General features: G+C 38.2%; 1 protein-coding gene across 1 annotated transcript in view; it reads right to left on the bottom strand.

The window, feature by feature from the left end:
• The window catches only part of OCA2 (OCA2 melanosomal transmembrane protein), a 160,518-nt gene that overhangs the window by 66,308 nt on the left and 77,562 nt on the right, over positions 1–16,648 (bottom strand). The window contains exons 15-17 of the mRNA XM_058799902.1: positions 14,441–14,588; positions 12,937–12,994; positions 11,414–11,522 (exon numbers count right to left, since the gene is read on the bottom strand). Coding sequence (XP_058655885.1) covers positions 11,414–11,522; positions 12,937–12,994; positions 14,441–14,588 — 315 coding nt within the window. The remainder of the gene's footprint in view (positions 1–11,413; positions 11,523–12,936; positions 12,995–14,440; positions 14,589–16,648) is intronic.

Raw genomic sequence — 16,648 nt, 5'->3', positions numbered from 1 at the left:
TGTTTAAAAACAGTGGGGCCAACTCCACCTTAAATAAATATGATGGCAATTCCTGCAAGGGAGAGTAGGTATGTGCTGATTTGAAGCTAAGTAGCAGAATTTTAAGTACTATTTTCTAAAAACCTACTTGACAACATAACATTTTCTCACATGCATTTTGAATGTAATTACAACAAAGTGAAGAATTAAAGAATTTCTCAGTACTTATGGGACAACCTGTGCAAATATCGTGGTATTATTCCGACCCTTCTGTCTCCAATAATAATGAATCAACTAGAACATGCTATATGGAGATAACAATTAATCACTAAAGTTAATGAAGTAATACAGAATTGCAGAAGAGGCGGATGGAGCCGGGCATTTTCTGTTACCATGAGTGTTATCAGCACACACTAGCTTCAAGCATGCAGCTTGGCATGGGGGAACAGTGCCTGGCCTTACAGCATTGTTCCCTGAGAATGCAGACAGGCAAGGGAGGTGTCATCCTGCCGTGCTTCAGCAAGTACAGCTCTCCAGGGGGAAGGGCAAACACATCAGCTGCCAGCTGTGGCTGCACAGGGCTGATTTCAGTCGGGGAGGGGAGGGGAGGGGGGGGGGGGGAGGGGAGGGGAGGGGAGGGGAGGGGAGGGGAGGGGAGGGGAGGGGAGGGGAGGGGAGGGGAGGGGAGGGGAGGGGAGGGGAGGGGAGGGGAGGGGAGGGGAGGGGAGGGGAGGGGAGGGGAGGGGAGGGGAGGGGAGGGGAGGGGAGGGGAGGGGAGGGGAGGGGAGGGAGAGGAGAGGAGAGGAGAGGAGAGGAGAGGAGAGGAGAGGAGAGGAGAGGAGAGGAGAGGAGAGGAGAGGAGAGGAGAGGAGAGGAGAGGAGAGGAGAGGAGAGGAGAGGAGAGGAGAGGAGAGGAGAGGAGAGGAGAGGAGAGGAGAGGAGAGGAGAGGAGAGGAGAGGAGAGGAGAGGAGAGGAGAGGAGAGGAGAGGAGAGGAGAGGAGAGGAGAGGAGAGGAGAGGAGAGGAGAGGAGAGGAGAGGAGAGGAGAGGAGAGGAGAGGAGAGGAGAGGAGAGGAGAGGAGAGGAGAGGAGAGGAGAGGAGAGGAGAGGAGAGGAGAGGAGAGGAGAGGAGAGGAGAGGAGAGGAGAGGAGAGGAGAGGAGAGGAGAGGAGAGGAGAGGAGAGGAGAGGAGAGGAGAGGAGAGGAGAGGAGAGGAGAGGAGAGGAGAGGAGAGGAGAGGAGAGGAGAGGAGAGGAGAGGAGAGGAGAGGAGAGGAGAGGAGAGGAGAGGAGAGGAGAGGAGAGGAGAGGAGAGGAGAGGAGAGGAGAGGAGAGGAGAGGAGAGGAGAGGAGAGGAGAGGAGAGGAGAGGAGAGGAGAGGAGAGGAGAGGAGAGGAGAGGAGAGGAGAGGAGAGGAGAGGAGAGGAGACTTCATTGGAATTTTTTATTCACTATGAAGAATTTTGAAAGGACTAGGACACATTAAAGACTGGCTTCTCTGTTTGTCTTTTTTTCCCCTAGCTTCCTGGACCACGAAAGATAGCCATGAAAAAGAGAAATAGAAATAATTTTTAAAAATAACTTCTCATTACTCTAGTGAAAACAAAGCCCATTTACTGCTCCACAGACCACTTCCTTTACTGCCTTTTATTGCCTCTGCTTCATAACAATTGATGTCCCAGAAAGAGAGCTTAGACAGAAACTGAACCTAAATTCTATTTCTACCTGTTGAAGAGGATGACAGTTTCTATTTCTTTTAGGGGAAAGGAAATGAAATTTTATTATAAAATGCAGCTTGCAAATTTATAATGCATTCTTCATAAGAAAAGATTTCCATGTCTTCTGCCTGGTGCCAGGAAAAAAAAAAAAGTACAGTAGAAATTGCTTAAGGGTTTTGCTTTACTTATACCCAGTAGGCAAAACCACCTTTGGAATAATACTTAGCTCGTGCTGAGTGGAACACAATTGCAATCCTACTAAAAAAAAAAAAAAAATTTTTTAAATAATCAAGTAAATGAACTTGAAAATATAAAACAATCTAATAGAGTAAAATAGAAGTTTAGAATTTGGAGGTAGGCAGGAGAAAGAGAAAGAAATTAGGGAGAAAAATTGCTGTGTAATTTGTAGGCCTTTCAAATGCTCATTAAGAAGAATGTGCATTCCTAAGCAAAAGTAATTTTGACCTACTACCTCATAGTAATAGGTCAGAAGCATAACAAGCTTCCTCTGAACAAAGTGAAAATGTGGACTCTGCATGTTCATTTTATATGCACAGAATTTGGGGTAATGCATTTAAGAAGACTGAGAAAATTTCACTTTTCTGGAAACTGAAATGGCACTTGAGACTTTGAACTGAAAACCAAAGTCAGGGTAACACTGCATGCTCCCTCTGATGGCCTGGGCAAATCAGCAGGCTACTCAAGATAGGTCAAGAGAATACATTTACATAGGAAGAGATAAAACTGCAAAAATCCAGGATGGGAAGCAACTGGATGCCAAATAGTCCTCCAGAAAAGACTTGAGGAAGACAGTGTATCACAACTAAATCTCATGGCCCACTGAAATACTGAACCAGGCTATAAATAGTAAATTCTGTGAAGCAGCCTCTGCTTTCCTCATCCCTGCAAAGCCTGAGAATGTATACTGCAAGGTGCATACCCATTAGGAAATCTGAGGCAGGGAAGGAAGCACAATCAACAGCCTGAAGAGCTGATTTTGAGGAAAAATGTAAACAATCCAGGCTACTTAGCTCAAAAATAAGATGATTTAAGAGGTCCTGACAAATCTTCGGGTAAATACCAGGCTTCCCCAAAGGGCAGAGAGCAACCCATTTGTGTCAGCAGTAGTGGGTAGGACAAGAAAGAGTAAAAAGATGTTAATAGCAGTGACAATGATTTAGGCAACGCAATATTCAGGGTCACACGTTTATAGTAATTGAAAAATATTTTTTTTTAAAAAACATCTAGACCAGTTTCTGCCAGATGAAAATATAGTACCCTGCTCTGCAAACAGATGGGAGAGACACACTGATTTTTTATGTTTTTCTCAAAATATTATTTTAGTTTTCTGTGCTTTTTAAAGTTCTTTTTTTGTCATTGTAGCTTAAGGATGCATGCCAGTCCTTAATGTAGTATATGCTTCATCATCCTCTTATACAAGTCCATAAAAATATTGGGGTGAAAAAGTTAAATCAAAGACATATGTGCAGTAGTGCTTGCTCTTCTCATAGAATATGTTTTATCAATACTTCTAAATGTGAATTAAAACGTTCCATATTTTGGTTTATTCAAATGATGATTTATTTTATCAGGAATCCCTGAAAATATACATTCTAAAATCTTTCTGAGTATTTCTAAGAAGCACTTGCTGCCCCTGGTAAGTGCTCTTTTATCTTTAATATTATTTTTTTTTAATATAAAGTTACCCTCTCACAAAGCAAGTTGCTGGTCTTTTGAGCAGTCTCTTTTCACAGGCTTAGCTTCATGGAAATAATTTTATATTCTTTGCTATTTTTAGCACCATAGTTTAAGGCAACTCCTTGGGGGAGAGAACAGTGAAGGTGACAGTCCAAGACTTGCACCACACCAATAAATACTTGGTACAATACAAGAGGAAGAAAAGGATATGGGAAAAAACGGTGGAAGCTATAACCCCATGCAAGGCAAAAGAAGCAGGATCCTATGCTGATACAAGGTAATTACACAATAAAAACCAGAAGCATTGTGTAAAACAAGGTAAAGAACTGACTGCTCTGTGATCCCAGATCATCCCATGTTTCTTAGGATGTGCTGGACTTTGTTCAATAGCTGTAATAGCATGAAGTCAGAATGTGAAACCATATTCAGCATTGCATTGTAATGCCAACCCCCAGCTTCATTAACTCTCCAAACACAATTTTATAGATGAGGCAGGATGGCTCTCAAACAGAGAACAGAACACTGTAAGAAAGAAACCTGGTTAGACATTTCTACAGCTGGGCACTCCATCTCCAGAGATGGGCTGACAGATATATAGCTGTCTATATCACACCAGTCTGTAAGTCTGAAAAATTACAGAGTCGTCTCAGTAAAGGTCACTGCAAACAAACATACTCTATTGCCATAGCCTTACTGACTCTAGTGAACAAAAAATAATTTGAGGGGCTGCAAATATCAAGATAAGGGGAAGGTCGGCTTCTCCAGAAGTGAGCAATAAAGATCAAAGGCTGCTCTAGCAGATGCAACTGTTACTGGTCCTTGGTTATGCTTGTCAAGTGTGTGGGCAGCTGCAGGGACAGGGGGTTTTGTATAATGCATGCATGATTATCTATTTTTAATGACAACCGTGACATTTCAAGGCAGAATTTTTGAAAACTATCCTAAAATAAATTAAGACTGCAAGGATCATGGAAATCAGATCTCTTGTATGTTCACAAGCAAGGTGTTATGCTGACAGGAATGAATAACTAACATCTGGACCAGACTTTCTGAGTTCAAGTCAGTACTGACTGCATTGATGTAGCTTCGTTCCCATTCTCATTATTAAAATATTACCATCAAATTTATTTTTAATTCATGTTCATGTACACTCTAAGAGGAATGCTTTTGACACAACTATGAACAAAAGATGTATGGAGTCTCTCTGATACAGTTATGTCCATTCTCATTTTTAATAAACAGTTTCCATTTTCACAGTGCAGTCAAGTCTCTATGCCACATATCAGAGGCCAGCAGGTCAGTCCCATGCAGAGCTCTTCTTGACCTCAATGTAAAAGTACTAGACTACCTAAACTAACACCACCACATGCCATGACAGATAACAGAGTAAATGCATGAAGCACAGGGAGGGAGGTTAAAATCTCTGAACAAGGACAAATATATCAAACTCCACTGGAAATGGTAGCTGATGACACCTGGGGAAAAGAGCTGCAAGCAGCCCCAGCAAATACACCTACAAGGATCTGGAGGAGTCTCCAGAAAAGCCTGAAGACTTTGAAAGCGTACAGCTTAAAATGTTGGCTCTAATCTTATTATGTCTTTCTACCTTGTACTGGATGCTTTTATCAGAGGCTACAACACATTGCTTTATTTACTATTGTCAGGTCAGCAATTAAACAAAGAACTTTAGTCATGAAAAGCAGCATTACAGCTTCATTTAGGTGGAGCATTAATGGAAAATAGTAAAGGAAGAAAGAAATTGCCACAGACAAGAGTCCCTGAGTACCTGCAGCTAAAAGAAATACATTAGATGATAAAAAAGACTCCAGGTTTATCAGTAACTCAGCTGTGGTTAGTTATAGATGATTGAGTAAACCTATGAGGTAGTCAAAACCTGTTTTAGGGGTAACAAAAAGAACAAGAAAAAAAGCATATAATATACATCACATCTCATAAAGTAAAATCAGGTATAATGTAGAGCTGAAAACCAAATTTGAATGAGTAAAGTGTGACACTTCAAAAAATATATTAAAATGGGCTCAAGTGAACTGAAGCACAGGAACTAAGAAACCATCAACACCAACATTATTTACATTTTGGCAAAGAAGAGGAAGACACCCTTAACCTGTCATCTCATCCCAGCAAAAACCTCAAGTTATCATCACTGTGTTGTGACTCCTTCCAGCCTAAATGTGTGATGCTTAGCACCCTGGAGAACATCCAAGGGAGACCATAACAACAGGGGGGAACAGGGAGATTATACTGGGATTATTCTTTTGGGTTTTGAGTGGATTTTTGGATGGAGGGATTTGAGTTGGGTTTTTTTGTGGGGGGAGGAGGAGAAGTTGTTTTGTTGCTTTGTTGGTTTTTTACAGCAGTTTATACTGTATATTATTAATGAGGTGGGGATTTTTGTATTGATTAGATATATTAGACTCTAAGTGTTTGCATTATCAAAACATGAACAATAACTGCTTGCTTTGGTTGCACAGGTTACAACTTTTAACTTTTTACTGATAACAAATTCTCAGCTCCAGGTATAGGAGATATTCCCTTTTTTGCCCAGAATACCACAAGTTTAAGAAGACCATAGAGACTCTGAGAACAGGAGCCTTCCACCATGTACAGAGAAGGCAATCCAAACGTTTTGGAGGCCAAAGCCATTTACATTACTGAAATATGTGAAGGAGTTTCCAGGCAACTACAGATTATTCAGGATGGTATTTTTAGCTCTACAGAAAAGGTCCACAAATGTTACATCCCAAGCTTTGCATCTGTTGGCCTAGTTTATCAATTCATGTAAGAAAGCTTTCCAAAATAATGAAACAAAATTTAAATTAAAATGAGGGGGGGGGTGAAGGAGGGGGAAGAGAGACGAAGAAAAGAAAATAGTCATTGTGACAGCTGTAAATGCAGTTGACAATAAAGTATCATTTGAGCCATTACTTAGGAGTCAACACCTACAAGCTTTTATCAGCTAAAACTGATTCATTTCCTAGTCCTAGCTAATTTCTAGATAAATGTTAGCTTTAGTGACAAATTAAAGACCAAATATGCACTTTTCACAATGAAGATATAGTGACATAGGAAGTGAAATATAAGATGTGCTAAACTTAATGTCACTCCTGGCATCTGGCCGACGCTTCCTTAAATCTAAATTGTTCATCAGTTTTTATATCTTAATAGCTGTCTGTCTCAACAGGATTTCTTTTTTCTTAGACATTAAAAAATTATACATCAGCTTATTAAACTAGTCTATGGTTTTTGTCAGATATTTTATAAAACAACTCCTCAATAACACTGAGTAGCTCTATAATAAACATTGCATAATCACATAATTTAGTCAAAGATCCCTAAGTTAAAGACTTCTGCCATTGGTTGCAGCACTGCAACTCATGCAAGCTTTTACACACACACATACTGACCCTACAGATCTGTCTTAAAGCTGTTAGCAAAGAATCATCCCTGCAGTGAGCTCCTAATTTAAATGTTACAGAAAATAAATGGATTAACTAGTTGTTAAAATCTTAGCAGGCTGCAGTAATGGAGAACTGGCATCGTTGTTTCTAAGTAAATATTTGTTTGAAACTTCACACATTCTAAAACAAATGTAAGAAAGTTTGTGAGGCTCTCTAGGACTGTGCAGCCCTCTCTTCCTCACCAAGCAAGCTATCTGATAAGTGCCACTCAATTTCAACTCTATGATAATTATTGGTTCATCTATGTAAATTACAGTGTAAACTGAAAATAGAGCATGTCCACTGAAACATGTGAAAATCAAAAGTACGACAAAAATCAAAAGCACATAAAGAGGAGAAATTTCAAATCTTATCCACTTCCCTTAATTTGAGAAATGAGTCCTCTCTCCAGTAAAGACAATATTTTTGTTATAATTTGCATAATAGTCTCTGTAGACATAAAGGAGCAGTGTTCGACTGAGGCCCTTTCCCATTGGGATATTTAATTTCTCATGTAAATGTGAACAAATTTTCTGTAAATTATGGAAATGAGTCAAAAAATATGGCAACTGGTATTCAAAGGAGTGACAATATAACAAGAGTCTTCCATATCTACACCGAGTACATTTCTCCTTTAATGCTCTGGCAATAAAATTAAGAGAAGTCTGCACAACATGGTGTACCAAAAAAACAGAAGTCAGTTTATATTAAATGAAAGCAGTTATTTTCCTACTTCTCCACTATTTCAATCACAGTTTTAAAACATTTCAAAAATGCAAGATACAACTAATTGCTATAAACAGTAAAAAGAGATCTTCAGACCCTCACAAGTAGCTGTAGCAGAATTTGCAGACTTAGTCAGAAGTTGAACCACATCAATATAGAGGACAAGAGAAAGTTTTGCAAGAGAAAGAAGTCTCATCAAACAAGATAACCTTTGTTTGTAAATATTGAGGAATTTTAGCTTTAGTGCAAGAATGATGAGGGAAATTTAGATCTAGGATGTTTACCTGACTGGAGTGACATAGAATATTGACTATACACCTTGTCATAGTGCCCAGAATGGTCATAGTGATCGTGTTAGTTGCTTGAATGTCCCTAAAGTTAGTTATAAGTTCCTCAGCTTGGGGAGTTTGCTAAAACTGCTTTGGTTAATCATACAAAAGATGAAACCAGGCTGAATCACAGCTGTTGACCTCCTCCACTGATTAGTGACACCCCCCAAAGATAATTCTGAGGGCAGATGAAGGTAATTAGCTTAAATATTGATGGCTGAAGGATCACAGATGCCCATGGCACCAAAAATACCAGAATGGGCTCAGACAGTAGCATTAAGACACCACTCCTCTGTACAAATGAAAAAAAAAAATCCAAGACAGCTCCCTCCAGTGAGCAAATGGCAGTCCTTTATTATGGAAGAATTCAGTGAATCCCAAAGATCTCTCCCTGTTCCCTTGCTTAAATAATTCATCAAAGGAACATGAGAAAAGCCATGGATGCTAACACCATAGGTTCACCTGTGCAAGAGTTGTGTCTTTAACAGGAAAAATGGTGGTGATAAGGCAGGAATTAATATACAAATAAGGCAAAACCACAATTGTACTTCAAATAAGGCATAAAGCACAACTGTATTTCTCCTGGCATTCCATCCCTATTTCCAGCAGCCAAAATTGAGGCAGCATCTCCTCTCTGAAACAGGAGCTATCTCATCTCTTTACTCTTGGGTTTTCACCTTGTTCCTTGAATATGAGAGCAATAGAGTTTGTTGCAACCTCTTAAAGGAGAAGAAGACATTCCCATGTCTCAGAAACTAGTGGGCCTGGCCTGGGAAAGAGGTGTCCAGAGGTGGAAGAGAGCAAGAGTGAGAGCGTCTGCAAGAGCAGGCTGCCTGCATTTCATGCAGAAAGCAGAGAGGCTGGCAAAAGCAGGGCCATGGAGATAATGGGTCCCTCCTCACAGATACTAGAAGGAACTGCACAGAGTTCACAGCAGCTCAGCAACTCATTGAACTGACTAAAACCAAATCAAAGATAAAGCAGCTTCCCCACAGGAGAAGAAGGAATTGAGCTATAAATTGATTTTGGTATTTTTTCTGACCCAGTCACTTTGAGCGCTCCCTTCAAAAAAATCTAACTTAAAATTTCAGCAAAATCTTGCTTTATATTACTTTTTAAATCTTTTTTCGGGCATATGAATATAGTCCAAAGCTCTAGACATGCTCCCCTAAAAGATAAAGTCAAAATAGTAGCCAGGTAAAATCCTCAAATGGGCTTTAATTTCATCCTTTGTTATCTTTTCTCAGATGTTTTAGTAATGCTTTATCAATAAAATAAAATCTCATGGGGGCAAGTGAAAGTAGTGTAGGAGTCTTACAGTTTTTACTATCTGGGTTTTTTTAAGTCTCAGTACTAATCTTTTATTAACATATGTATTTCATAGAATTACACTAAATAAATTAATGAACAGGCACAAGAAAACCGAATAGGAAAGATTTGTGCATTTCAAAAGGCAGTTAAGTATTCAAATTTTATTATTTAAATTAAAATGTCAGTACCTTCAAATTATATTAATGATTCCATGTTCATAATGAAAATTTGTATCAAGGCTTAGGACTGATACAGAATTTTAAAATCTTTCTAATTCTCTCTACTAACTGCAATTTAAAGTTATTAGATTTCTAATATTTCAACCTCTGTATAAACCAATATTCTGGTGGAAAATTAAACACTGAACTGCAATTTTTATGAGAAAACCATATTGAACAAATTTAGCCACCCAAGCCAACAGAGTACAAGATGTAGTGTACATTAGGAAGTATATTTCCATGCTTTGGAAGACTAAAATCCATAGAGCCTCACAGCAGCCCTACTTCAGTAATGATAAATAAGTGACAGCTATCATCAAGATAGTGAAATTCAGGAAACAAAAATGAGAACCTGTGAATTATGGGGCCTGTAAACTTATCAGTAGAAGTTTACAGGTTCAATTACTTTTCAGTAGAAATTATGTGCATGCTTTAGTAACATTTATTCATTAATATGACAGGTTTGCCATGAATGCAGAACAGGGAGAAATTATACAGAACACATACAGCCCTTATTTACTTTCAAGGTTGTTATTCGGCTACTGAACAGAAACCTATACTGCAAAACATTCTATTTATTTTCATTTATTTTACTGGCATAAAGCAGGACAAGCGAAAAAGATCAATAGTTACTATGTTTCCTCTAGCATTGACTCCTTTGCAGTATTGAAAAAAAATTCTTACCAGGAGCATACACAACTAGTACTGCTTAGTCTTTAATGACTGTCTGGCTTTTCAAAACCATTTAGAGCTGTTTGGCTTAATTCAAGAAGTTCTACATGGTTCAGTGCCACTTATCTGAGACACAAAAGTAAGAGTGTAAATTGATTTCTTAAATTGTCAATACAAAGGCCTTTTTTATGTTTTCAGCCACCGTGACTTCAAATGCATTCAAATATTTTCAGCTTCTGCATTTTCCCAGACCTTATTAGCATAGCACATTTTTCTGTTATAAAACAGCATTTTACCTTTTAACTTCTTGGCAGTAATTTTCATGGGCTAAAATTGCCCATTTGCATGGCAAATAGTCTGTCAGCAGCAGATATGGAAGGTCTTGCTTACAACCTGATCACCATTGTAGAGCTATAACTGGCTCTATATCTTGCACAGTAAAAATAAGTGTCAATGTAATATCTATGTATATGATTATTGATTTATTCATTATCAGCTCTTCCTCTTCAAGACTGCTCCATCTTTCAGCCACTGAGATAGAAGTATATAGTGTGTAAATTCAGATTGCATGGAAAAAAATTTATTTGAAATTCCATAATCTTGAAGAGCTAAGCAGCTAAAAAAAATTTCATTTTTTAATGGTCAATGGATAGGTAGGTTTTATGACTATCTTTAAGTTAAATGTGAGATTCTACTTGGTTCTGTTTTCAGGTTATGTGGAGCTTTTTCTCATAGAGATATACAACTACCTGTATAAAAACCTCCACATATAGATCTATATATAGAAATTACACACAGAGCTACTTTCTTTTCACCCATATGCAATGTCCTCCAGTTTTTATTTTTGGAAATGAATTACTATGGTGATAAGGTTATGGAGACTGTAAATTATACACAGAGCTTTCTATACTTAAGAAATGATGCCAAACTGCTTCTTTGTTCTCCCATTGAGTGATTATCTTCTGATCTCCCTGATGCATCTTGGTCATTCACTCAAACAGTGCAAATGATGCCAAGGTCAAATTTGCTCATTCTGTAATGTTTAGCCAGCTCATTAGTATTGGAAATCCAGAAAATGAAGTCATGAGCACTCTCTGTTACTCCTGCTGGACTAACTGGGATGTGACTGAATTTTTCAAACCTGCTCTTCTCTTCCCAGAGAAATTGCTGCTTAACCTGGTAAGATTATGAGGACAGAAACATATGAAAAATTACTTTCTGAAAAGATCAGGACTCAGAAAGATATGGCTGGCTTTTTTTCAGGGAGTTTGCTTATTTTACTTAGAACAAAACTAGGAAACTTACCAAGATCTAGGTAGATGCCTGGAACAAATGAGTTGAGAAAAAACATAAGAATAACACATCCCAGCACTGTCAGACATTTGATGAGCAGAATTTTGTCTGTTATTCGGTGCTGGAGACAGACAAGAAAATAGAATTAGCAATTGTATTAAAGAAGAAGCTATGTATTATGCATAGAGTTCAGAAAAGCATGCGTGAAGTGCAAACTTCTGTTCCTGTATTGTATATTCCTCTTTAGCATAAAAGACAGAACTACCTGAATAGTTTTTATAGGTGTGCTTCTTATGCATACCTATAAAAAACCATGAATATGTGGTCCAACAGGCTTTAAGAGATACAAGTATCTAGCACCTGCTGCATACATTCAGCTGTACTCAGGGACCCCCTTCACAGCTTCAGTCCAGAGGGTGAAGCACTGTTGAAACGCAACTCCTACCAAAGAGGGCATTCAGAGCACTCTGTGGTTGTGTGATCTGGGACAAAATCACCCTTCTTTTTTCAGGTGTGCTTTGAAAATCTGTAAACCACTCTAGAGGTCAAATCTTTCACACCTCCCGTACAGCTCTCATGTAATTGCCAAGCCCTTCATCTCTACAGAGTTTGTACACCTCTGTGCCCAGCTCCTGTTTCACTGTGTCAATCTCCTTGTGTCCTCAGCCCCCACACCCAGTGCTTTCTGTCGTGTCTCTGCTTTCACTATCACTCCCAGGAATCCCTTTCTCCCAGACTGAGTTTGCCTCCTGTTTCATGTAGTTTAAAGCTCTACTAAAATACAAGTAAATCTCTGTTCTTTAAAAAGTTTGCCTCTTATCCAATGCCTTGAAACAGGCATAAAGAAAATCTGTTGGGTTTGGTCTAGGTTGGTGTGACACTTAGGACAGTGTTCTCGCAGTAAAGGACTTGCACACCAAGGAGTCCAATCAGGGACCTGAGCTCTCAGACACAGGCCTGATTCATTAATGATGCCAGTGAGGTAGAGAGAATTTAGATAGAGAGACCCTTGGATAATTAAATTAATCCCACTACAGAGTCTCCATCTTCTCAGTTTCAGCATAAAGACTTAAGCAGTGCTAGTGTGTGCACAGCTAGAAGAACAGGATTTATCAAGTGGTTTATCCCTATCTGAATAATAAAAGCAGTAGTGTCACCAAAATGCATTAAATTAGAGTCAGCATTGGGAACATTAGGAGGAGTGTACTGTATTATCATTCATCATGGTTACAATTTATTGACATCTCCTAAGCCTTTCTGATCATGGACTTAAAATTTGAGAAAACACCTCTAAGCCATTACTGCATTCTTTAAGTTATAGTTTTCTAAGGAACAAAAGTACAAAACCTCACCATGTGGTTCAGTGATCTTGTCTGACCAAGAAGACAACCACCCTGGCTGGCTGCTAACTTTTTGGCAGTCAAATTAGCTACTGAATTAGCTAATAAATTTCCATTAAATTTAAAGCACTATCTCTCTATAAAGGCACAGCTTCATTTACATGAATACTGGGAAAAAAAATGGTATCTACTTACGTTTTTCTGAAGTTCCTGTATATTTGTTTCCCAGTTTTTATCTTCTTGTGAAATTTGTCTGAAAGAAAATGACACCTACTTTTTTCCAGAGTGAAATCAGAGCTCAGCCAAGAGCATTGGAATAGATCCCTCTCATCACATATAGATCACCTCTTTCCCTGTGTGGAGTAACCCATACCACAAAGGAGTCGTGGCCATCTTACATCCAGCAGCAAAATTCCCATGAGCATTCACTTCAGACTCCACTTTTGTAACAAGCTCCGCTAACACACAAACCCTTCTGTTTATTAAGAAAGCCACAGGCTGAGAAGGAGCTGGACTTCAGGGTATGGACCTCAGTATAGGATCTGGCTATCTGCAATGTGTAGCTCCCTTAACAGTTTCAGGAGCTGGTGTGTGTGTGTCCCACTGTGATAAAACAAGGGTCGTGTGCTAACATCAGCAAGTCAGAACACATGTGTTGCACATTTGCATTTTATAATGAAGTTTCTAAGATCCAAATAACTTCACTGTGTTATCGGCGCAGTTAGGCCTCCAGCAAAAAGCCTTGGGCTTTGCACTTCAGGAGCTCTGTTGTTAATGCTAATGAATTTTTACATTTCTGTAAATGTGCTGTGCTGGAGGAATCCTGATTTTCAAGATTAAATATACAATTTTTATTTGTAAGTCAGTAGGATTCTCTTTAGAATATCATAAACTCTGAGAATCTTTAAATCTTTCGAAAAAGAGGCAATTTTAACAGCCTTATTTGTCTTGAAGTATTAATACTCTCACTCAATTCAAAATACACAATATCAGCAAAAATTATGCAAACAATCTTATTTTTGGAATAGTTCAAGTAATCATATTTACATTTTCTTGCTCAAATTCTTTAACAAAGTTATTAATTAAAATTAATTATTCCAATTTCACTTTAGGAAATTAACATCCAAAATATTTATCATTGCTATTTTCAATCATCAAATTCCATGGCATAACATCTGTTTTTACTAGAATCTAAACAAAACAAGGTTATTATTCTTTTTATCATAGTTTACGTAAACTTCTTTTCTATACATAAAAATATGTCTGCACTCAGGTTCACAATGAAATTTTGATTATTAAGTAATTGTAAACCACAGCAATTCACTGGTGAAATATTTTTCAAACTGACCCATTCACTGCAGACAATTTGAAATTTTCAGTAAAAAAAAAAAGAAACTCCAGCATCTTACTGTGCTGAAGCCACAACTGTAAGGGGAAATGTAGTTATATATTTGTGATCTTTTTAAACCGAAAGCTGCCTGAAATTTCTAGGCCTTTAATTTTGGGCCATATTGACAAATATATTTTCCAGGCCTTACACATCAGTTTTGTCCTAAAATAGTTTGTGTTTCACTGAGGCTGAGAGTGGCTGTTCCTATCGGTCCAGGCATCTGTCTCCTCAAGACAGAGCTAGGAATGCAGGTCTTGTTCCAGTGAAGATCCCTGAAATGGGAGATTAGACACACTGGTCCTTGCTTACCTGTGAAATGTCCTCAGCTTCTTCCTCAGGAGCATCTCCAGAGTCAGCACCTTCTGCATCAAGAGACATTTCACAGCAGTCTCCTCTCTGCTGGCTGGGTTGATGCGCTGAGCTGTCAGCCTCCAAACATAGATCTCATGTTTCAGCTCTGAAAAAAAGCAAAATTGCATCAATGTGGAGTCCAACACGTACAAAACCAGAGATGGGTAAAATATGTGTAATGTGCTCTGGACTCAAAGCTGTTAAAGTTATTGGGATGGTTTCCCAACACATTTCCACTCAGGAAGATGCTTTTGTCATTCATTTTGCAGAGCTGAAGTGAATGAAAAATTAATAGAAATCTTTCAAAATTTTAAATAAATGAACCACAAAGTCTTTTTTCAAAGAAAAAGAAGCACTGTCTTCAAATGCTTGCAAACATCTTCAACAAGCTTAAGGGCTAAAATTGTAGCCCATTCATTTTTCAACAGAAAACAAACTGTTAGTATCCATTATGATACTGCTAAGAGATACCAATTCCCAGTGTAGTCAGGAATTACAGCAAATGCTCATTCACAGTATTCAAAATAGACAGCATGTTTCCACTCACTCTGTTCATACAAGAATTTTATCTATGTAAGGCAAAAGTGAAATTTGGCACTGTTATATGGATTAACATTCAATAGTATTTTAAAGGTTTCCTAAGAGGATTTAATTCTTAGGCACCGAAAATATGCGTAAACACAGCAACCATCAGTTTCCTGCTGACCTGGATGATATCTGATCCTATGTAAATTCAGACAGACTGATAACACTTCAAAATCAGACTCTAGAATCTTCTCAGAAATTTCAGTCCTTTTTGATTATTTTTTTCCCTGTACTATTGAGGCCTTGGAGAATGACCAAAAAAAACATGTTTCTGTTGAAGAGGGATGTTAAACTGGGCATGCCAAAAAACCCTTTGAATTTTACAGGAAACCACTAATGAAATAAAATCAGAATACTCATTGAGAAACTATCTGTGAAAATGTTTCCTGTTGAAGCAATGGGATGTTTCCTCACCCTTCTTATCTGTTCCACTCAAATTTCATGTCATTGAAGAGAATATGTCAAGAATCTGAAGTTTTATATTTTTAGATTCCTGTTTAATCAGCAAGATGCTCTTGTTCTGAAAATGGATACGTAACTCTTTACATCATGTAAACAAGCAATTAGAATTATTTAAACAAAAATATTTAGTTACATAAGAAAAATTTAAACACGTTTTGATGTAGGCCATGTTAACATTTTATGCTGCAACCCTCTAGAGGGTGATGATATCTGCTATCAAACACGTTCAATTCACCAGTTTCCTTTACAACTATTCATAATGATAATGCAGAGTGAATCTGATAAAGATTGTCCATGAGAAGGAATTAGACTCAACAAAACTCAAACATTTAACAACAAAAGTGTGTCCAGAGTCTGATTGGTTGACACTGAAGAAAGGGATTTGCACAGCAATTGACATACATCTTGTATGGTTTGTGTCTATAGATCTGCACTCATCTCTCAAGGTGGTTGTGCTTGCCTAAATTTTACAGTGTAACACCACAAATATTAATTCACACTGTCAAAAGACAGTTTATACCTCAACCACAGATTACAAAACTATGCCAAATCAACCACTTTCCTTTGTAATATATTTGGTGGTTCTTGCCAGAAGCATTATCTGAAACAAAATTATATTACAATACAGAAAGGTCTTGCTCAGCAAAGGATCCACATGACTTCTGGCCATCATTTATTTTTGCATAAACATTTGTGACACACACAGATATAACAGCAGTAATTTTCCACTCACAGAGGGGAAAAAAAGGCCTTTCTGTACTTCATTCTTATGTGATTTTTGAGTGACTATGACTGCAGCTTTGAAACTGTCATCAGTCCAAGGGAGTGTATTTGTCTTTTTCTCTGGCAAGGGCTCAAGAAGCATGAGCAACCAGTTTGCTGTTCTACTTCCCTACAGTTGTCTTTTCTGCAACAACTTTTCTGATTACATCTGCTCATCCTGCATTTCTCCCCATCTTTTCCAAGTGAAATTTCATCAAGGGTTTAGCTGATAGAGGGAAGTTGAATCATGTACCACCTAAATGAGATGCAAGTACTCCACAGTTATTTTCATACAGAGAATCTCTATCTTCTCTCCTTCAGAAAGAGGCAGCTATCTTCCCTGTATCTGTGCCACAA

The sequence above is a fragment of the Ammospiza caudacuta genome, chromosome 2 (assembly GCF_027887145.1).
Source record: "Ammospiza caudacuta isolate bAmmCau1 chromosome 2, bAmmCau1.pri, whole genome shotgun sequence".
NCBI classification, from domain to species: Eukaryota; Metazoa; Chordata; class Aves; order Passeriformes; family Passerellidae; genus Ammospiza; species Ammospiza caudacuta.
The sequence above is the reverse complement of the archived record's forward strand: the minus strand, read 5'-3'. Positions and strand labels throughout refer to the sequence as shown.